At 41.9% G+C, this 24031-nt stretch overlaps 1 protein-coding gene and 1 long non-coding RNA gene across 2 annotated transcripts; one reads left to right on the forward strand and one right to left on the reverse strand.

The window, feature by feature from the left end:
- The first annotated feature begins 6622 nt into the window (after positions 1 to 6622).
- Positions 6623 to 8250, forward strand: LOC145860376 (uncharacterized). The gene is made up of 3 exons (XR_014380414.1): positions 6623 to 6746; positions 6831 to 6947; positions 7045 to 8250. It is a non-coding gene; the product is annotated as an uncharacterized LOC145860376 (long non-coding RNA).
- Positions 8251 to 18850: 10600 nt separating this feature from the next.
- Positions 18851 to 23684, reverse strand: LOC106595621 (chitin synthase chs-1). Its single transcript, XM_082961408.1, has 9 exons — positions 22705 to 23684; positions 22256 to 22414; positions 21347 to 21521; positions 21060 to 21161; positions 20810 to 20951; positions 20183 to 20383; positions 19802 to 20086; positions 19474 to 19653; positions 18851 to 19299 (listed from the first exon to the last, which is right to left on the reverse strand). Exons 1-9 carry the CDS (start codon positions 23682 to 23684, stop codon positions 18851 to 18853), a joined length of 2673 nt encoding a protein of 890 aa, XP_082817534.1.
- Positions 23685 to 24031: the final 347 nt, after the last annotated feature.

Consider the following 24031-nt stretch of genomic DNA (forward strand, 5'->3'; position numbering starts at 1 on the left):
TTAACAGCACTGTAGTTAAGTTTCTCTTCCTCAGTCAACGTTGAAGCATTTAATATATCCTCGGCTTCATCACCCATAGAGTAGATCAGTGTTAACTTGAAATGCCTCATCTTTCACGTTTAAGCCTGATGCTACCCTGTACCTTTCAAAGCGCCTGATCCATTTCGGCCAGTTTTGAATATCCATACAAACAAAATTCTCCGGGGGACTAATGCGAAATCCGTCAGCCCTAGCCACTGGCCTGTCCGTGTTTGCGCCAGAGCCCGTTGAACTTGGAGTCGCAAACCCTGATATCTCGCCAGTTGCTTCCTCTTGCAACATGTTGCTTAGCAGTAACTTAGTCATTGCTCGTTAGCTAGCAAAATAATGATATGCGCTGTTTTATCTCCAACACTGTGCCCTCCCTGCTTTGAAACAGACTGAACGTATGATTTACTTGGTACGTCCTTCACGTTTATGTGAATTTTAAAACCAATTCTGACACCATGTAGTATGATCTAAAATAAGGACGCGCGACAACGAGGTTCTAGCTCCAGCCTGTGTATTAACCTAACCCTCGCATGTCATAGATAGGTACGGATACACCCAAGGGACATCATACTACAGTACTTATCACTACCCAGTGTTCGCGGGGTCCGACATGCCAGTCAACCTACTACCTGCCAACCACGGGAATGCCTGGAATGTTCCGGTGCCGGGCATCCTTGTGGTTGGTGGAGCAGGGGGGTTTGGAAGGTGGTTGGAGTATCGCAAGTTTAAATTATGATTTTATATATATATATATATATATATATATATATATATATATATATATATATATTTTATGTAACCTTGTAGCTAGGCAAGTCAGTTAAGAACAAATTCGTATTTACAATGACGGCCAAACCCGGACGACGCTGGGCCAATTGTGCGCCGTCGTATGGGACTCCCAATCACGGCCGGATGTGATACAGCCTGGACCATGCTTAGCCATTGTTCTCGCTCTCTACGTCTGGTCTTAACAAGAGATGGGTCACTGTTGTTTGATACTGTTTCCCTTGGTTTATTTGGCGTGGGCTACGGCCAATCAGTAGCCTGTGTTGAGTTTGGTTAATAAACTGGGAATTCGTAAACGCAATATTCTGTCTGGACATTTGCTAATTTATGATCATCTAGCCAGGTCATTACAGTATCAAGACCAAACTAGATGGTAACTTTACAAGTAAAGTTGTGGGGCTTGTTTTAACTCTTTAAATAATTTTTGTGATAATGGAATAAGTTAAAAGTTTTACTATACTATTTAAAGCAAAGCAGTTACATACACTGAGTGTAGAAAACATTAAGAACTGCTCTTTCCATGAGACTGACCAGGTGAAAGCTATGATCCCTTATTGATGTCACCTGCTAAATCCACTTCAATCAGAGAGGAAGGGGAGGAGACAGGTTAAAGAAGGGTTTTTAAGCCTTGAGACAATTGAAACATGGATTGTGTATGTGTGCCATTCAGAGTGTGAATGGGCAAGACGGAAGGTTTAAGTTTTAAGACTTTGAATGGGGTATGGTAGTAGGTGCCAGGTGCACCAGTTTGAGAGTGTCAACCTTATTACTTTGGATTGTGGGGCAGTTGGATCACAAAAATGTCTAAACTACGGTTGTTGTGTGTGAAAGCTGACACGAGACAAAATGATCTTCTGTCAGAAGATGGGAATAAAAGGCAGGATCATAAGGACAACAATCTCAGGAAAACAAAGCAACTCTGAATCAATGTTTTAAAAAAAAATAGATGCGCGATTTACTTTTGTAAAACATTTATGTAAATGAAGGTTGATTTTTAGTTGTATGATGTAATGATTATAGTGTTTTAGGTTATTATTTGGGGAGAGAAATATGATGGTGCATCTAGTGATAACATCTCTTTTAAAAGTATTTTTGTGGTAAGTTAAACTATGCAGAATAGGTTTGTATGTAGACTTACAGCTAGCTAGCAGTAGGTCTATCTAATTAATAAACTCTTTAGGCTAACAGTGATTACTGAAAAGTACATTTCATGAAGAAAATGTGGTGCGCTTGCTAGCTTGTTTAAAAAAAAAAAGTGATTTGGTGACTGGTTATAGTTGAAAAAGTAGGTAGATGGGATAACCTGAACATGTGAAAGTTGGTTTGGGGTGTCTAGTTTGAACGGTTAAAGAGTTAAAATTGTTGGTGGGTATTATGTGCACATTTATGCAAATGTCAGTCGTTATAATTTAAAGTGCAGACCAGAGCTATTTCGAACCAGTGCTAGCTAGCTGCACCCTCGACCAGAGCTAATGTGGCAGGTTCTTTGGGCCTGTCATGGGGTTTGATAAACTGTTAGTGTCCGTTGCTATATCAATGGTGTGATCTAATGATTCGAATTTGAGATCATTACAGCCTAAACGACATGCTTTTCGTTATCGCTACGCAATCAAGACCGAGGTAAAGACAGTTTCAAGTTGGATATTCAACGGATATTCGCGCTTTCAAACCACTTGAGCCGCAGACTCCAAATAAGTGTCATTATGTTAGAAAAATTGCGCACAACATTGCACAGGTCTTATTTTCACTATTTGGACATTAAGTCGCTTTCCAAAGCTAATAAACATGTGGAAATGTGAGCAGCATTTTGTATTCCTAGTTGAATTAGTTTTTTTTACATTTGAATTTCAATAGCTAGGTCATGTGACCTGGCTGGTCATGTGACCTACTTGACTCAAACAAGGTCCAGAATGTCCACAGACTACCCTTCTATATTGCACTCCCTTTAGTTTGTCCATTTTCATCTCACAAGATTTTACATGAATTTTTCTAAATTTAGAATTTCAATAGCTCCTTGGTCATGTGACCTACTGACCTCAAACAAGGTTCAGAATGTCCACTGACTATACCTTCATATCTCACACTCTGTTTTTCTACTTTCATATCATGCAATTAGACTTAAATCTGTAACCTTTGCAGGCCTTCATTTCACATGGGTGTTAAAATGTTTTGAAGTTAAATGTTCCAGCCTCACTATCTTTCACATGGACACTGAAAAGATTCGCAAATGGCTGTATGTGGTATGGATCAAGGACAGGAGAGGTGTTTCGAACAGAGGTGCTTAACGGTAGGCCTCATGAAAAACAATGTTTCATATGCTCTTTTTAAATCACTGTAATAGGCAGTGATTTGTTAGTGACAGTGAGCTTGATAAGGTGAAAGAATCCTTTTCATAGCATCACTTTCATATACTGTACATTAAGACAAATCCTTCTACGTTGAGTATTAGAACGCAGTTTCCATAACCTGATAATGACTTGATATTTGAGTGCATTCACAACAAGCCACCTGCAGACAACTTACAAAATGCAATAGTGCATTTGAGGGTTGGTCTTTCTGATGAAAATAATTATTTGATGCATGGCCTACTATTTCTAACTGGAAAAACACATTCCTACGTCTTTTGTGAGTAAAATCCTTTTTCCAAAATGTATTTAGGTACATTTTTGTGAAGAGGTATGAGGGTTGTGATAAGGGTCATTTAATAGTAAAATCCTTTAAGGGATCAATACATTTCTATATTGCTTCCCCAGTATCTGCATGAACCATCAGGCCAAGTGTTTTTGGTTGACCCTGCTGGACAGAAAGAGAAGGAGGAATCGGAACACTGCATTCAAATTCAGGTCTTAGTTATTCCATTGTACTGGATCTAATACATATTATCATTTTACATACATTCATAAGTGTAATAATTTTTTATGACATACTGTGAAAAACTGTCACTTTCAGACATGCGCAGAGCAGACTGAAAGGGGAAGGGTAGCTCTTGACTTGAACCACAGGGGTTCTCTGTAAAGAGAGAGTAATCCAAAAGGCACAGACACACCCCTTGACTTTCAATTGGCACCTTTGACCTGTATGCATTCTCTCCTGATTGGCTCTGTGGTGCACAGTCTGGCAGTCTGACTAAAGTGCCAGAGGTATGAGGAGAGACATCCTCCTTTATATTTATGGGAACAAATATTTCCTAACACCTTGGATCCTATTCTTGGACAGTTAGAAGACACAATGCATCAATGCAAAAAAAAAAAAAAACGAATTACTGTCCATGAGTAACCTCAACCTTGTGGGTGTTTGGGCCAATAAAGTACTAACTCAATTCTACCAGTGACGAGTCTCTCATGCCCCTATGAACGGGGACACAGGGCAATAGTTTTAAATCTAAACCAGCCCTTTTTTACTGGAGTACACTAACCCCTAATTGGGGCTCTTTTCTTGACACATAGTAGCAGTTTACCAGATAAGAAGTCAAGAAGATCAAAAAGTTGATTGTTCTAAGGGTGTATTACATTCTGTGCTGGCCACATTGTCATATCCATTCTGGATTCTGAGTGGTAAAATCATAGCTGAAAAATGCCTCTATGTATGTGTATACATTTTCCGCCAAGACAGAACTGCCAAAGGGGGTGGAGTTGCAATCTACTGCAGAGTTCTGTCATGCTATCCAGGTCTGTGCCCAAACAGTTCGAGCTTCTACTTTTAAAAATCCACCTTTCCAGAAATAAGTCTCTCACTGTTGCTGCTTGTTACAGACCCCCCGCAGCCCCCAGCTGCACCCTGGACACCATATGTGAATGAATTGCTCCCCATTTATCTTCAGAGTTTGTACTGTTAGGTGACCTAAACTGGGATATGCTTAACACCCCGGCCATCCTACAATCTAAGCTAGATGCCCTCAATCTCACCCAAATTATCATGGAAGCTACCAGGTACAACCCCAAATCCGTAAACTCGGGCACCCTCATAGATATCATCCTGATCAACCTGTCCTCTAAATACACCTCTGCTGTCTTCAACCAGGATTTCAGCGATCACTGCCTCATTGCCTGCATCCGTAATGGGTCCGCGGTCAAATGACCACCCCTCATCACAGTCAAACGCTCCCTAAAACACTTCAGCGAGTAGGCCTTTCTAATCGATCTGGCCCGGGTATCCTGGAAAGATATTGACCTCATTCTGTCATTAGAGGATGCCTGGTTATTCTTTAAAAATGCTTTCCTCACCATCTTAAATAACCATGCCTCATTAAAAAATGTAGAACCAGGAACAGATATAGCTCTTGGTTCACTCCAGACCTGACTACCCTTTACCAGCACAAAAACATCCTGTGGTGTACTGCATTAGCATCGAATAGCCCCCGCGATATGCAACTTTTCATGGAAGTTAGGGACTCAACAGTCTTGGTTTCTCAAATGACTACCTCGCCTGGTTCACCAACTACTTCTCAGATAGAGTTCAGTGTGTCAAATCGGAGGGCCTGTTGTTCGGACCTCTGGCAGTCTCTATGGGGGTGCCACAGGGTTCAATTCTCGGGTCGACTCTTTTCTCTGTATACATCAATGATGTTGCCCTTGCAGCTGGTGATTCTCTGATCCACTTCTACGCAGACGACACCATTCTGTATACTTCTTGCCCTTCTTTGGACACTTAACTAATCATACAACTTTCCTTCCGTGGTCTCCAACTGCTCTTAAATGCAAGTAAAACTAAATGCATGCTCTTCAACCGATCGCTGCCTGCACCTCCCCGCCCGCCTAGCATCACTACTTTGTACGATTCCTTCTTAGAATATGTGGACAACTACAAATACCTAGGTGTCTGGCTAGACTGTAAACTCTCCTTCCAAACTCATATTAAGCATCTCCAATTCAAAATTAAATCTCCAATTGGCTTCCTATTTCGCAAAAAAGCATCCTTCACTCATGCTGCCAAACATACCCTCGTAAAATTGACTATCCTACCGAACCTTGACTTCGGCGATGTCATTTACAAAATAACCTCCAACACTCTACTCAGCAAATTGGATGCAGTCTATCACAATGCCATTTGTTTCGTCACCAAAGCCCCATATACTACCCACCACTGCGACCTGTATGCTCTCGTTGGCTGGCCCTCGCTTCATATTTGTCACCAAACCCCCCTGCTCCAGGTCATCTATAAGTCCTTGCTAGGTAAAGCCCCGCCTTATCTCAGCTCACTGGTCACCATAGCAGCACCCACCCGTAGCACGTGCTCCAGCAGGTATATTTGACTGGTCACCCCCAAAGCCAATTCCTTCTTTGGCCGCCTTTCCTTCCAGTTCTCTGCAACCAATGACTGGAACGAATTGCAAAAATCACTGAAGCTGTAGACTCATATCTCCCTCACTATCTTTAAGCATCAGCTATCAGAGCAGCTTACAGATCATTGCACCTCTACATAGCCCATCTGTAAATAGCCCATCCAACTACCTCATCCCCATATTGTTATTTATATTTTTTGCTCCTTTGCACCCCAGTATCTCTACTTGCACATTCATCTTCTGCACATCTATCACTCCAGTGTTTATTTGCGAAATTGTAATTATTTCGCCACTACGGCCTATTTACTGCCTTACCTCCCTAATCTTACTTAATTTGCACACACTGTACATAGACATTTCTAATGTGTTACTGACTGTACGTTTGTTTATTCCATGTGTAACTGTGTTTGTCACACTGCTTTGCTTTATCATGGCAGTGATAAGGAAAACAGTATAAACGTTTGGCTTGTGTATTCAGTTGCCTATAATTAATCAGAATTCCATTATGTTTACATAAAAACCAGAATACTTCAAAATGAGAAGATCCTGCCATGGAAAAGACGACTGGGTGGACATAAAGTGGAAAGGAGGGGAAATAACTCACACCATGCAGCAGGACACCTTCAGCTGTGGGGTCTTTGTAATGCAGGTTTGATAGTTATATTTTCAATAATGAATGGTTAGCTGATATGTGACAATTAGGTCAAAAACTCTATTTTATTTTTTGGTGTAGATGGCCAAGGAAGTTGCACAGAACTTCCAACATCCCCTCCCAAATTGATATGGAACCTTCAAAAATACATGGAGCAACTGCGAAAATAAATCGCTGAGGATATACTAAAATTCTCTGGTATGTAATGACATTAAATTCAAAGTAAATGTAAATTATTTATTTTTATGTAGTTGTGTGGGACAGCCATATGTTCAGTTCATGCCTATGATTTCAGAGTTCAACAAAGCCAACAACTGCTTCATGTGTGCCACTGATAAAGAACCTGGATGTGGCCCAAAGACTGACTGGGTTAGTAACTTTATTTAACATGTTTATAATCTCTTGACAACAGTGACGGCATGTAAGACAATTTATGATATAACACAATGGATGGCTAATCCGCCATTCATCGTACTGCATTGATATAATTTATAACGTGTTACGCTTTTTGTTTTACGTTTATTGCACACACTAAAGGGTGTGCAATATGTAGGCCCACTGAGTGGACATTCTGAACCTTGATTGAAGTCACTAGGTCATATGACCAAGGAGCTATTGAAATTTTACATTTTGAAAAATTCATGTAAAAACGTGTGAGATGAAAATGGACAAACTAAAGGCTGTGCAATATAGAAGGGTAGTCAGTGGACATTCTGAAACTTGTTTGAGTCCAGTAGGTCATATGATCAATGAGCTATTGAAATTAAAAAATGTAAATAAATCATTTAAAATAGTGTGAGATGTAAATTGACAAAAAATAAACGTGTGCAATGTGTGTCTATGCCATCGGGTTAGCTAGAACCAGTTTTGAAAGTTTTAGGAGTAATGGTTAACTGACTTGCCTAGTTAAATAAAAAGGTTAAATAAAAATAAAATAAACATACAGAGTGGAATTAACAAATACAACAGTCAAAATGCCTAATATAAGGCCTACAGTCCATGCTCCAAAATACTGGAAAAATGTTGATTCATTAGGTTACATGATCACCTATAAAAATTAATTATGCAATTATATGGCCATCAAATAACACATGACAGCATGGTATATTTAGAAAGCGGAATAGGCGTAGCCTAAATCATATTTACTTTCTATTTTGCAGCTCAGGCGGTTATTCTAGTCGAGGCTCTTCTGTGGTTATCATTCTCACAAGTCATTTGCTGAAGGCCCACAACCTATACTACGCCATTTACTAGTATAACGTCATTATTGAATGCAGTTCTAAAACAAGCTCCAGACTTTTATTTTGGAAATGAAATAGCTAGTCAATCAAGCAACTCTTCCCCAGATAACTTCGACAAGCGACATTCGGTTCATGTCCTTTGCAGATGCCACATTACTGACAAAAGTTTGTGCGTATTAAAAATATCTGTAACCGAGTAAAGGGAGAAGTAAAGTAAGAATTGAATGTGTAAATGTTCATTAAAGTCTTAACTTATGGGTTTTCTTACAATCCTAACAATTTATGTATGGGTTTTCTTGCTATCCTAACGATAAGTACATTCAACCTTTTGGCAGCTATCTCGCTCCACATAACACCCATTGACTATAATGTAAATGATTACAAAATGCCAAAGATTAGGCTAACATATCTCACATTCTCCCACATTTCAGGTTGGCAACACAGGGATCCCGAACATGAGCAAAAAAAACTACTATTTGATACAGAAAGTATTACCCCTTTTTCACAGAAAGGATTTCTGTTACGTAACTCCTAGTAGGACGGAGGTGCAGGAATCATGAGCAGGATAGCAAGGAAATCCCAGTGGCACAAACGTTTATTTAAGGCGTCCCAAATAAACATGTGGGAAAACACGCTAAAACGAAGTCGCCACACACAGGGAAGAAACACAACACACGAAGGAGAAACTTCTTCTCCTAGACAAATATATCAAAACGGTAACATTACCGTGAGCAAAGAAAACCCCGTGGTGCATACACGCACCCCTAACAACATAACACTGAACAATCCCGCACAAAGACTAGCAGCGGTCTATGGCACTGTATCTCAGTGCTAGAGGCGTCAGTACAGACCCTGGTTCGATTCCAGGCTGTATCACAACTGACCTTGATTGGGAGTCCAATGGGGCATCGCACAATTGGCCCAGCATCGTCTGGGTTAGGGTTTGGAATGGCAGATGTGCAGAAGATGAATGTGCAAGTAGAGATACTGGGGTGCAAAGGAGCAAGATAAATAAATAAATACAGTATGGGGATGAGGTAGATAGATGGGCTGTTTACAGATGGGCTATGTACAGGTGCAGTGATCTGTGAGCTGCTCTGACTGCTGGTGCTTAAAGCTAGTGAGGGAGATATGAGTCTCCAGCTTCAGTGATTTTTGCAGTTCGTTCCAGTCATTGGCAGCAGAGAACTGGAAGGAAAGGCAACCAAAGGAGGAATTGGCTTTGGGGGTGACCAGTGAGATATACCTGCTGGAGCGCATGTTACGAGTGGGTGCTGCTATGGTGACCAGTGAGCTAAGGGGGGGCTTTACCTAGCAGAGACTTGTAGATAACCTGTAGCCAGTGGGTTTGGCGACGAGTATGAAGCGAGGGCCAACCAACGAGAGCGTACAGGTCGCAGTGGTGGGTAGTGTATGGTGCTTTGGTGACAAAACGGATGGCACTGTGATAGACTGCATCCAATATGTTGAGTAGAGTGTTGGAGGCTATTTTATAGATGACATCGCCGAAGTCAAGGATCGGTAGGATGGTCAGTTTTACGAGGGTATGTTTGGCAGCATGAGTGAAGGATGCTTTGTTGCGATATAGGAAGCTGATTCTAGATACAATTTTGGATTGGAGATGCTTGATGTGAGTCTGGAAGGAGAGTTTACAGTCTAACCAGACAGCAAGGTATTTGTAGTTGTCCACGTATTCTAAGTCAGAGCCGTCCAGAGTAGTGATGCTGGACGGGCGGGCAGTGATCGATTGAATAGCATGCATTTAGTTTTACTTGCACTTAAGAGCAGTTGGAGGCCACGGAAGGAGAGTTGTATGGCATTGAAGCTCGTCTGGAGGTTAGTTAACACAGTGTCCAAAGAGGGGCCAGAAGTATACAGAATGGTATCGTCTGCGTAGAGGTGGATCAGAGAATCACCAGCAGCAAGAGCAACATCATTGATGTTTTCAGAGAAGAGAGTCGGCCTGAGAATTGAACCCTGTGGCACCCCCATTGAGACGGCCAGATGTCCGGACAACAGGCCCTCCGATTTGACACACTGAACTCTATCAGAGAAGTAGTTGGTAAACCAGTCGAGGCAATCATTTGAGAAACCAAGGCTGTCAAGTCTGCCAATAAGAATGTGGTGATTGACAGAGTCGAAGGCCTTGGCCAGGTCGATGAATACGGCTGCACAGTAATGTCTCTTATCGATGGCGGTTATGATGTCGTTTAGGACCTTGAGCGTGGCTGAGGTGCACCCATGACCAGCTCTGAAACCAGATTGCATAGCGGAGAAGGTACGGTGGAATTCAAAATGGTCGGTAATATGTTTGTTAACTTGGCTTTCGAAGACCTTAGAAAGACAGGGTAGGATAGATATAGGTCACCCCCTTTGAAGACGGGGATGACCGCGGCAGCTTTCCAATCTTTTGGAATGTCAGACGATACGAAAGAGAGGTTAAACAGGCTAGTAATAGGGGTTGCAAAAATTTCAGCAGATAATTTTAGAAAGAGAGGGTCCAGATTGTCTAGCCCGGCTGATTTGTAGGGGTCCAGATTTTGCAGCTCTTTCAGAACATCAGCTATCTGGATTTGGGTGAAGGAGAAATGGTGTGGGCTTTGGTGGGTTGCTGTGGAGGGTGCCGGGCAGTTGACCGGGGTAGGGGTAGCCAGGTGGGAAGCATGGCCAGCCGTAGAGAAATGCTTATTGAAATTCTCAATTATAGTGGATTTATCGGCGGTAACAGTATTTCCTAGCCTCAGAGCAGTGGGAAGCTGGGAGGAGGGGCTCTTATTCTCCATGGACTTTACAGTGTCCCAGGACTTTGAGTTTGTACTACAGGATGCACATTTCTGTTTGAACAAGCTAGCCTTAGCTTTCCTAACTGCCTGTGTATATTTGTTCCTAACTTCCCTGAAAAGTTGCATATCACGGGGGCTATTCGATGCTAATGCAGAACACCACAGGATGTTTTTGTGCTGGTCAAGGGCAGACTGGTCTGGAGTGAACCAAGGACTATATCTATTCCTAGATCTACATTTTTTGAATGGGGCATGCTTATTTAAGATGGTGAGGAAGGCACTTTTAAAGAATAACCAGGCATCCTCTTCTGACGGGATGAGGTCAATGTCATTCCAGGATACCCCGGCCAGGTCGATTAGAAAGGCCTGCTTGCAGAAGTGTTTTAGGGAATGTTTGACAGTGATGAGGGGTGGTCGTTTGGTCGCAGACCCATTACGGATGCAGGGAATGAGGCAGTGATCGTTGAGATCTTGATTGAAAACATCAGAGGTGTATTTGGAGGGCAAGTTAGTTAGGATGATATCTATCAGGGTGCCCGTGTTCACGGATTTGAGGTTTTACCTGGTAGGTTCATTGATAATTTGTGTGAGATTGAGGGCATCAAACTTAGATTGTAGGATGGCCGGGGTGTTAAGCATGTCCCAGTTTAGGTCACCTAGTAGCACAAGCTCAGAAGATAGATGGGGGCAATCAATTCACATATGGTGTCAAGGGCACAGCTGGGGGCAGAGGGTGGTCTATAGCAAGCGGCAACAGTGAGAGACTTGTTTCTGGAAAGGTTAATTTTTAGAGGTAGAAGCTCGAATTCTTTGGGTACAGACCTGGATAGTAAGAAGGAACTCTGCAGGCCAGCTTTGCAGTAGATTGCAACACCGCCCCCTTTGGCAGTTCTATCTTGGCGGAAAATGTTATAGTTAGGGATGGAGATTTCAGGGTTTTTGGTGGTTTTCCTAAGCCAGGATTCAGACACAGCTATGACATCCAGGTTGGCAGAGTGTGCTAAAGCAGTGAGTAAAACAAACTTAGGGAGTAGGCTTCTAATGTTAACATGCATGAAACCAAGGCTTTTACGGTTACAGAAGTCAACAAATGAGAGCACCTGGGGAGTGGGAGTGGAGCTAGGCACTGCAGGACCTGGATTAACCTCTACATCACCAGAGGAACAGAGGATAAGTAGGATAAGGAGCAGATTTCTGGGAACGATAGCATAGATTCAAGGCATAGTGTACAGACAAAGGTAAGGTAGGATGTGAGTACATTGGAGGTAAACCTAGGCATTGAGTAATGATGAGAGAGATATAGTCTCTAGAGACTTTTAAACCAGGTAATGTCATCGCATATGTAGGATGTGGAACAACGTGGTTGGTTAAGGCATATTGAGCAGGGCTAGAGGCTCTACAGTGAAATAAGACAGTAATCACTAACCAGGACAGTAATGGACGATGCATATTGATATTAGAGAGAGGCATGCGTAGCCAAGTGAACATATGGGTCCAGTGAGTGGTTGGGCTGGCTGGGGACACGGCGATTCAGACAGTTAGCAGGCCGGTGCTAACAAGCTAGCAGTTAGTAGGCCAGAGCTAACAAGCTAGCAGTTAGCAGACCGGGTTAGCAAGCAAGAAGTTAGCAGACCGGGTTAGCAAGCAAGCTAGCAGTTAGCAGACCGGGTTAGCAAGCAAGCTAGCAGTTAGCAGACCGGGTTAGCAAGCAAGCTAGCAGTTAGCAGACCGGGGCAAGCAAGCTAGCAGTTAGCAGACCGGGGCAAGCAAGCTAGCAGTTAGCAGACCGGGGCAAGCAAGCTAGCAGTTAGCAGACCGGGGCTAGCAAGCTAGCAGTTAGCAGACCGGGGCTAGCAAGCTAGCAGTTAGCAGACTGGGGCTAGCAAGCTAGCAGTTAGCAGACTGGGGCTAGCAAGCTAGCAGTTAGCAGACTGGGGCTAGCAAGCTAGCAGTTAGCAGACCGGGGCTAGCAAGCTAGCAGTTAGCAGATCGGGACTAGCAAGCTAGCAGTTAGCAGAAGAGCCTTTGGGGGATGTCGCGATGGTGGTAAGTCTGAGGAGTCGTGGATTAGTAGGGTTCCAAAAAGCTCTAGGTAGCTAGCACGCCGCAGTTAGCAGAATGGGCCTTCAGCGGACGTCGCGCCTGAGGGGCCTATTGGAATCCTCGGGCAGAATATGTCGGTATTAGGGGGCAGTAGAAGGGGTCTGGATATTGTAGCCCAGGAGTGGGTTTCGGTGGTAGCCCAGGAGCCCTAGCCGGGCTAGCTTCAGGCTAATTGCGAAGATCCAGATGAATATGTTCAGAGTTTGCGGTAGGAATCCGGGGATTTGGAAAGAAAAACAAAAAGGTCCGTTATGCTCTGGTTTGAGTCACGTTGTACGAACTGGCGAGAGCTTTCCATGCTAAAGGTTAGCTGATGATCGCTAGCAGTGGTTTGCTGACTGATAGCTGGTAGGTAGTTAGCTGGCTAGCTTCAGTTGAGGGATTCCAGATCCGAAGTAAATAGAAATACTTTAGAAAAAAAAACAGATCCATGCCACATTGGGTGAGGCGGGTTGCAGGAGAGTATTTAGAAGTTGAGGTTTAGGAAAATATTTTTAAAAGATATGCGAAGAAAAAGATATAAAAAGATATATAGAAGGGACACAACAAGACAAAGACGTCTGACTGCTACGCCATCTTGGATTTTTTAGGGAGCGGGTCTAAAATATTAATAATTTGTTCTTAACTGACTTGCCTAGTTAAATAAAGGTTCAGTAAAAAAATAAATAATGACGAATCGTGTACAGCCAAAATCTGACCATAGAAATGTATATCCATCTCTGTCACATTATAAAACCGCTCGCATCAGGTGCGCGTTTGAGAATGGTGTTCTCACGTAATAGCATTTTGGAATGTTCACGCATATGGCCGAGACGAGTGAACACATTGTCGAGTTAGGAATGGGAATTATTCATAGTTTATCAAGCTGAATGTTGTGATTTGTTTCATCAGCCTCATCTTTGTGTTTAAACATTTTAGTATGGAACCACTGTTTTATGCATTTGACATTTTTCTGGCCCATTGTCCCGCAACTGTCCCAAAGTCTGTTGTGAAGTGTCCCAGACATATTTTTGAACGTCCCCGGGAAGATAAAAAATTTGAGCCCTGGTTGTATGTGATCCAGAATCTGATTCCACCAACATGCACAAGGTGAAGGTAAAATGGCCAAAATACACACACCTACAGTATGTATATAGTTACTTAGCTAAGTTAGCAAACAGTACAATTATTTGATTTCCCCCCCACTGTAACACAGTAGTATGTTAGCCAGCAGTACACAATATGGGTTTCAGTAGATAAACTAAAGTTAGCTAGGTGGCTTGCACGAAAAATAACTTACTTAGCTAGGCACCGTATTTGTCATCTGCCCTCTTGGTGCTGGCATCGGCTGTAGCTGAGCTACTAACGTTAGCTAAATCCAACTCTTTGTTTCGAATCCTCATCGCTATATTCCGGTTGAAACATGGATGTCACCATATAGCTAATAGATGTTTCATCGTCTAATTTGTGTTGATGAGAGGAATCACTTGAAGCCATTGCTTCTGGTCAGTTCTTTCAGTTGTGCCCAAAGGATTGTTATTAGTGTCCACCTCCTTTTCAAAAAAGCCCGCCTTGGGGGACGGACGGGGGCCAGAGAACAAGGACCATCCCAAATTGTAGTGTTTCAGGGACTGGAAAAAATGTGTCTGCTTGTATATTTAGCAATGAATCCAGTGATAGGAACATCGTTGAAAGACGTCCAATGGCTTTATCGAACAAGGACAACCATATCTACACCCGTAAAAACGTATAGTCCGATCAGTTAACATAGAGCCTTCACGAAATGCCACAAAGAAGGACTACATGTATTTTTACATTTCTAAATTCCCCTTTAAGTGGCCCTCTTAATCCCCAGCATGCATCCGATTCTATTCGCCCTCATCACAGGTGTTATCTGTCTTAAATCAAAACTTTGATATGTTGAATCAGACGTACACAGAAACTATGAGAGAAATACAGTATGTATATAGTTTTATTACGCATTGATTAGAATACAGATAGCAGAATGAAACAAAGCACAATTTGTTATCGGTGTAGAGAGGGCTTATAAATTGTAAATAAGAATTTGTTCTTAACTGACTTAGCCTAGTTAAAAAAATAAATGTATTTGTTCTATTCAGTTACATAATAAATACATAGCAAACATAACTCCACTAAAAGTTCATTAAATATCTCCATAAATCAGTGCAATAAACAGATAAAGTTTTTCATTCAAAAGGGAAAAGTATAACTGCTAACCAAAATACTAATCGGAAGTGATTCACAACAAAGCATTTGATAAAAAAGGGAAAGCAATATGGTAACATTATATCACATTTCCCTGAGATTTAACTCACAGTCAATTGTTATACTCCGTTATTTATGTTATAATACATGTTGTTGACCGCTGCAATTGTTTTTAATGTTTTGTCCCTGTCTTTGCTCTTGTATTGTATGTTCACACTGCCCTCGCAAAAGAGGTTCATCAAAGGTTTTTTCCTGGTTAAACAAAGGTTAACTATATCAAATCAAATAAATACTCTCAATAATCTCTACTACTTGGAACATTCTCCCTCAATACTACTATATCTAACTGTGCAACATCTAACACAAAACTGCAGTGCCCCTATCCGATTCCTACTACTATTTTAGCTGCAACTGCTACCATTAAGAGACAGTCAGTAGTAAGACCTCACACTGGAGTTTATTGGTTATGTTGCTGGATTGTTGCTGGATTCTCTATAGACAGAAATGTGTCAAAGAATTTGTCGTATTTGAGCTCTTTCTCCAGCATGTCAGGAATCTGTGAAGTTGGAGTCAGAAGGTACAGAAACACATCTTTAGTTATCCACCAACAGGAATGTCATTGATATGATATAAAATGAAAACAAAGTGTTGGTTCCTTTTGTGCCCTCGAGGTTCCTCTTCATCGTCAACAAGATTATGTTAATTTACCTGCATGTCATCGCCTGGTTGTCTTCCCTCAGTCTTGGACTCCGTGTTCACAAATGCCACAAAATGGATCAGAGTGTAAATTCTAAAGGAACAAAATAATAATAATGTAATAGCAATAAAATGGGGACGATTTCATGGGTTAATTTATCATAATATAAAGGCAAACTAAATTACTTTAAGAAAATAGTATTTTGAAAATGTGGTTTAGAATTAGGTGATCCTGCCTATAAATAAATACATAAATAATTGAAGAACATGGCAAAGAATTGGATCAGCAGTAAGGATGCAAATCCCAAAAGGAACATCAGTTCTATTGGATCGATAAATACATACTCCCTAGTCTGAGTCAGATTCAGATTGGATTTTGGGATTCTGATGGTGACTGAGGTTCCGATGGCCTGAAGAGTGAACGTTGCCACCAGCCACATGGCATTGCAGATGAAAAAGATAAAAGTCACCTGTATGAAGAGGAGATGAGTTTCATTTAAAGGGATATGAACAAGACAGGCAAGCATGCACAAACAGTGGATTTCTCCGACTAGTGATAGTTTAGTGCTATTGAATCAATCTCTTTAATACCAGAGACAGACATAAAGTTCTTCACCTTCTACTTGATGCTAATATCATGTACATTGAAATGAAAAGACAGCATACAGCCATAGCCATAGCCGCAGGGAAGTAGGAGTGTTGCAGCACCCCCTGATAAATTGAAATAATTTTGCTAAAATAAAAAAATACATTTTCCAAAAATGTGACTCGTTTCAGGAAACAAGGCGTATGTTGCGCATCATTACTTCACAGGAAGTCATGTTGCGCATCATTACTAAAATGTGTTTTGTGGCAGAAATGCCTTCTGGAATATGAACTGTAATGTGCCTTAATAACAAACTTTTATGCATTCTGTAAATACGAAGAAAGTTGTTAAATTACGAGCCTAGTTGGTTTAGCCACGGAAAAAGACAGGGAACCTTCCCGCTAGCCGTGATTGGCTGAGATAATGTATGGGCAGGACATGCCGAGAGATGAGTTCAGATTGGTCTGCCATGTAGCAGACCAATCCTCCCTGACCAAGGCCCTTTTCCAACAATTGCTCAGTTTCGCCAGGCAGCCAGCTCCAGGAAGAGTCTTGGTGGTTCCAAACTTCTTCCATTTATGAAGAATGGAGGCCACTGTGTTCTTGGGGACCTTCAATGCTGCAGACATTTTTTTATACCCTTCCCCAGATCTGTGCCTCGTCACAATCCTGTCTCAGAGCTCTACGGACAATTCCTACGACCTCATGGCTTAGTTTTTGATCTGTCAACTGTGGGATCTTATATAGACAGATGTGTGCCTTTCCAAATCATGTCCAATCAATTGAATTTACCACAGGTGGACTCCAATCAAGTTGTAGAAAAATCTCAAGGATGATCAATGGAAACAGGATTCACCTGAGCTCAATTTCGAGTCTCATAGTAAAGGGTCTGAATACTTTATTTAAATAAGGTATTTCCAATTTTTATTTGTAATACATTTTTATGTATATTGCTATTAACATTGTACAATCTGTGTGTCTCTTTATTGGCCTGGGCTAATGTTCAAGACCCAGGCCCAGTTTCCCAAAAGCATCTTGCTGTCAGTTTGTCACTGTCAAAATAGCCACTCATTTCTGTCATTTGTGTGGTATTAAAAAAGATCATGCTAACATCTTATTTCATGTACATGTTGAAAAGCATTTATAATAGGCCCATTTCTTCCCAGACTTTGCAACAACAAAAAAGCCCATATGTGGAAATCCTAAAAACGTACCTTCTAAACTGTATGCCACAACACAAATGCGATTATAGATGCATGCAATGCTTTATCATAAAGGGGATTCCCCCCCCCCCCCCCCCCCAGCACCGCACACTCAAAATAGGGGTTATGCATACAGCATACCTTGTTTCTCAGTTCCTTTAGGTCATTTGTGATTTTCTTCTGTTTTTCTTTATCCTCAGCTAGAGGTTCCAAATAGAGCTTCTGGAGCTCTCTCCAAAAGTCCTCCTCTCCCTGGAGCACACCAAGAGACACTTATTAAATAGTCAAGTCAGATATCTACAGTGTATAGTGAAACATATGTGATTCTGGATATAGTGACATACCAACAACGTGAAGCGGTTAGACAACTTTAAATGTATCTTGTAACTTTTATGTCATTCATAATATTATGTTGGTAATAATATACCTTCCCAAGAAAATCTTCATTTAGAGGGAAATCATAGGACTTATTCTGCAGTTGTGTTACCCAGTCTGTAGATACAAAGAATCAAATAAAATATTAGTTATCACGTGCCAAATACAACTGGTGTAAACTTTACAGAGAAATGTTTGGTTATGAACCTTTCCCAACGATGCAGTTAAAAAAAAGGATAAAATAAAATAAAATGGTAACTTCCACAAGAGAAACAAAATAAAATACACTAAAACGGCGCTATATACAGGGAGTATCAGTACCAGTACAATGAAGAGGGGACATAGTTAGCACAGTGTGCAGAGTAACGGCTACTAGGTGAAGTCTAAATGTGCGTGTTATTTTCTCACGTTTGTAAGATAATATCATAATGTCTTCATCTTAAAGTCACAAAGTGGAAAGATTGTAATAGATCTATTCAAAAATATACTCAGTTTGTTCAGTAGACTGATGAGAACGGAATTCCACATTCCTTGATTGAAATAAATCAAACATTATTTGTTGTGCATTCCACACAACTTTCTCGATACACACATCAAAATAGGAGAAAATGAAAAATACACACTTTAAGAGAAAGATTTAAAGACGTTAGATAGAAATATATTGTATATGCAAATAATGAAACACTCCCGAAAAAGATCCTTGTGGAATGCCACATATAGCCTTGGAGTATAAGGACTTATCATTGAGGTGCACAAAGTGGTACCTGTCAAAAAACTACAGATCCAAATACTATGCTTAGCGTTTACACAGAATGATCCGACGTGTGATAGCACACCATAGGATATATTCTTGCCTTTTATCTCTAGTGTTATATTGTAAAAAGTGTTATGAATGTACATTAAACACATTTTATTCCATTTGACCATAGGACTCCAGACACTCAAAATGTAAATACCTGCTATTGTCTTGAGAGATCAGATTAGGGTTCACCTTTGGCTCATTAGCCAACACAACAGTTTCTGGCACCTGACCATTCTGGTCTGCTACTTTGCCACTGTCCCAGCAGAGAAACTTGCAGCACTTGGCCTGTAGGATGCGCTGTGTGATGGCCTTGGTTGGTGGCGCAGCGACTTGGACACCTGTCTCCCGAGTGCCCCAGGACACATTGTTCATGTTGACCATGGAGTAGATGGTCAGCAGGAGGTAGCCACTGGGGATTGAGATGAAGTAGAGGAGGCCGTAGACGACCAGATGGAACTCCTTGGGGTGGAATGCTGCTGTGATGATGTTCATCAGCACCAGGCTTATGATAAACAGGCCGCTAGGAGTCCAAATGGTTTGCTGCTCAACCATAGCACCTGAGATGAACAGAGATAGTTAACATAATGACAAAGAATTGACGTTTTGTATTTAATGAATGTCCAAGTTTGATATTGCCCATTACGTTGACCGGTTAGTCCGTAACTCTGAGGTTTGTATTCTTGAGGTTTTAATTTATGTTGATGGCGATGAAGTCTAGTGTCATCATTTACCTATGATGGACAATGCCGTTCCTATCATGAGGAAAGCGTACAAGAGACTCATGACAGCTGCTATGGCGATCTGTGTGTCCGATTTCAGCTTGAAGCAGACCAACAGGTACACCACAGGGGGCACTGTTGCAAGGACCAAAGCAACGTTGGGATTGATGTCTAGGATGAATGACAAGCTTCCTGAAAAAGAGAAAGGACCAGATTTATTATGAACGATATTCATCTTCCTTCAGTTTACAAAATGTTTGTATCCTGTTACATCCCAACAACAAACTACTCCAAAGCTAGAGCTGTATGTGGCCCCTGACAGACAGGTTGCCGTGGATACCTGAGATCATTAGGCAGATTGTAGCCGGGCCTAGAATGGAGGCGGCCATGCTGAGAATCTGGTAGAGGATGAAGGGTTTGGAGATAGAGCTGTTCCTCTGGGAGGTCAGAGACCCTGAGCCCAGCAGATCGATGGTGTTGGCCATGGTGGAGGGCCCCCAGCGCCGCCTCTGGTTATAGAACTCCTTGAAGTCCTGGGGGGCGTTGGTGTAGGCGTCAGACGCAGCATTGTACTCCACCCTCCAGCCCTGCTGCAGAAGGAGAGTGCACAGCCAGCGGTCTTCACCTGTGAGAGCAGAGGGAGGAACTGTAGACGAGAGAGGACTACACAGACAAGCAGCTCTGTTCTTCGAATGAGTGTTGTCCAGCAATAAAGATTTACCTTGATCATACTGTATGTAGTGGCTAGCCTCCGTGGCCTTAGTGGTGTATCTCTTCATGACGTTGTCGTCCATGAGGGCTGCGCCCCTGAACAGACTGAAGCAGCCGGGGCTGCAGAGCACGCTACCAAACACGTGCTCTGCAGTCTTCTGAAGCCAGTGGCCCACCGCGTACTCAAACTTCTGATACCATACCATAGGACCTGGGGCAATATAACAGAATGATCCGACGTGTGATAGCACACCATAGGATATATTCTTGCCTTTTATCTCTAGTGTTATATTGTAAAAAGTGTTATGAATGTACATTAAACACATTTTATTCCATTTGATCATAGGACCTGAGTAGATATCTGTATAATAGGGGCCATGAATGATGTATATTATACCCTAACTGTACTTATAGTGTTCACATACAATATTGTTTTAGGACCGGGTACATATAGTGGAAAAAGCAGGTACCATTGTACCACTAACTTAAATAGTCTTGGTTGGTGAGTACATCCAATAAACAATTAAACCAAAAAGATGATCCGGGTACGATGTTCAGTTGTGGCTATCTATCAGATATGACAACTCCCTAACAATCATTTGATCCTTATTACGATTCACACGAAAGCTTTATATACCTGTGCCTGTTGGGTGAATCCTCCCACATGCCGCAGCCACACGTGGATAACGTTTCAGTCGATCTATTAGGAGCATTACAGCAGAGGGCTGGAAGTCGGTGTCCCCATCCAAAGCCAGTAGATAGGTATTGTCCTTCTCTTTCTAACAGAATACAAGAGTATCAGTCCCATTTCCTTTATAAGAAGTAATTTAACAATTTATTCAAGTATGATGCTAGAATTGTAAAAAATGATTCTTTATGCTGTTCACCGTCATCTTTTCCCTCAGCTCCCTCACATCTTCACCCTGATCAAACTTCTTGAAATACTTCCTGGTGAGTCGCCAGCCGAGAATGTAGTACAAGTACATAATCTGAAACAGTGAGTGAACTAATTAAGTCTGTGGTTCCATGTCTAATTCAACTTCATCATCCAACTTTAATTCAAGTATATCACTTTCAATGAAATCATAGCTTCGTGATAGTACAATCAAAATTGAAATAGTGTTAGACCTTTCACAGACACATGGTAAACTGTATATTGACAGCATTGTCTCACCTGAGACCATCTCTTCTTGTGGCGGATCAGTAGCTTGTCCTTAAAGTGCACCATCAGCAGGTTGCCATAAGGGAGAGTGTACTCCAGTCGACCTCCGTAAGGGGTGTGCAGGATCCTCTGGCATGGAAGGGGTGGGCTCTCTTTGAAGATGCATGAATCCTCCTCATTGAAGATACTGAGGTTCAAAGGATGAAATGAGGGAAAGTTGATGTACATTATTATTCTCACCCGTACTGTTAAATCTGCAGTGTACACTGGGTTAGCAGTGCTGGGATTGAGTTACATTAGCACACTGAGCACCCCAGCAGTAGGGACCAAAGTCACTGCTTTGACACATGCAGGTATTTTTCACTACACCAAATGCCGTTAGGCCTCAACCCAGCACCTGTCTGCTGTCAGAGGAGATGTCAACTGTGCACGTTCCCTGAAGTGACAATTACCCTGATGACATTGTCATGGAAAGTCCCATTAGGTTTTTATGCTTACTTTAGAATCAACTTTTAACCCTTTTTTAAACATATTTTTCCCTACTGTCTGAGTTTGTTTTCTACTTGGACAAAAATGACATTCCTGATAAGAGTTATTAAAATCATTAATTTGGCCATCATTCCAGTTCTTCAGATAATTTTTTTATCAGGCACACACTTCAACAAACAATGACATTGATGGGGATTTGTTACAAATGGTTGAGAATGTGGGTAGAGCATCCCCTGGTGGTTTTCAGAGGAATATGTGGTTTCTTTTTTTAACTTAATCTTGATAAATGTCTCGTCTTTTCTAGTACATCGATATTATATCATACGTACCATGTATTCATTTCTTTACAGATTAAACATTACATCAAGTATATATGCAGTTAATTTTGTGCGCATTGGATCATCATTTGTGAACATTTGTTGCACTGCTTACTTGTAAACAACTCGGATAACGTCCACCAGGTCCTCTGCGTATTCGTTCACATGCCGTTCTTTACTACCTTTCACGTCTTTAAAAGCATCATCAAAGTAAATGTGAGACTCAAAGCTCACATCATCGTTGGAGTTATTCCTTGGCATGTATTTGTCCAGCCTGGTAAAGAAACAAATAAAAAAGACATCATTTGCGTGAAAAAGCTGCTAACTCTGCCAATTGTGTCGTTTCTCAATCATGTAAAAACGTCAGACTGTACCTGAACATTGAGATGATCATTTTCATCATTTCGTCATTGTTCTCATGCCACATTGTTGCACACAGGTACACTGTGACTGGGTCAGTTTGTCTGTGGCTGGAGAAAACGTTAGAATCGTAATTTGGCACTCCATCTCATGCACATTCATACAAAACTCTCCCACCCTCCACAGAATTTGCAATAATCTTACCATTTTTTCTTCCTCTGAATCTCAAAACGCGTGTTGAGCAGTATGGACTGTTCCAGAAAGGCCCCCTCGTACATCCTCCGCACAAACAGATTCTGTGTCCTCTCGATGCGCTGAAGCTGGAGGAACCAGATGTACATTGTGCACAGAATCCAACCCAACCACCAGCAGAGTGCAGAGCCTCCCAAGAGGCCCATTTCTGTTAGGTTGGTCATGTCCTGGGGACAGAGGGTATGGGTGATGTCCCTGACTAGCCTCTCAAACCAGACAGTATCGCTGCTTAGGCCCCTGCCATATGTGATGTCATGGCAGTACTCTGTAATGGTGTAGTTAGCACCTCTGGGGTCACTTGAATTCTGGAAGAAGATAATGACAGGAGCGACGAACGCTGCCAGAACACCTAACGAGGCCAGGTACATGGGTAACAGGAAGCTTCGCCGCATGGCGTGCATTTTGCAAGCCACCACCACGAACCAATGGCACAGAGCGGAGGACACTATCTGGATGGTCACCAAGATCAGGATCACCAACCCCACATCCCCTGGAACTGATGTCACCGATGACCAGACTCTGCCAGACAGAGGGACGTATGCCCCCACCACGGCTGCAGTGACAAGAATCCGGACCAGACTGGAGAGGATGCTCACCACATTCCTGGATCTCGCTATGTCTTCGCATATACTGTTCAGGAAGCGGTTGTTGAAGAGGGTGCTGTAGTTCTCCCACCAGTTCAGCGAGACAAAAATTGTCCCCACTATTGCCAGTCCGATCCAGACATTCATCCCCCTATCTTCCTTCAACAGCAGGTAACTGAGGATGAAGAGCACGTAGCCTGACACTATGAGGACTAATGAGATGATTGGGGGCACTATGAATTGCTTCGTCTCCCTCGCAATGCACTGAGCGGCCACCTGGAAGATGGAGGACAGGATGCTGATGCTGTTCAGCATCATCACATTGGTCACGATGCCGAAGAATGGCATGGTAACAATGGTGAGAACCGCTGTCCCCAGCGACACCAGGAATTCGACACACAGCACCTGGAAAATTGTACATTATCAGAATTACAATAGTATCATTAAATGCAAGCAAATGTAATGCTAAAGGATGAAAAACATTCTGAGGGAAGCTAATATAATATAACACATTCTGTTCCGGAAATACAACGATCTGTCCTTAACCCACTAAGGTCGATGTCCACGTCCTGCTGAAATCTAATTAGCATAATAAAACAATTCCCATAAAAATCTGTCAGTTTAAACTAGAGATACAGTTCTGTTTTTTTGCATTGTATGCGTCTCAATCCACCGCATCCACCGATATTGCTCTT

Source organism: Salmo salar, chromosome 14 (assembly GCF_965601325.2).
Source record: "Salmo salar chromosome 14, fSalSal1, whole genome shotgun sequence".
NCBI lineage: Eukaryota > Metazoa > Chordata > Actinopteri > Salmoniformes > Salmonidae > Salmo > Salmo salar.

Bases quoted from the DNA above. Each gene is read 5' to 3' on its own strand.
- LOC106595621 (XM_082961408.1), bottom strand. From the start codon at position 23,684: ATGCCATTCTTCGGCATCGTGACCAATGTGATGATGCTGAACAGCATC. The intron at 22,415-22,704 runs GTAAGATTATTG...TTTCTTTACCAG, and splicing joins ATTCAGAGGAAGAAAAAATG to GCTGGACAAATACATGCCAA. The intron at 19,654-19,801 runs GTATCCACGGCA...TCTCTTTTTCAG, and splicing joins AATCTGCCTAATGATCTCAG to GAAGCTTGTCATTCATCCTA.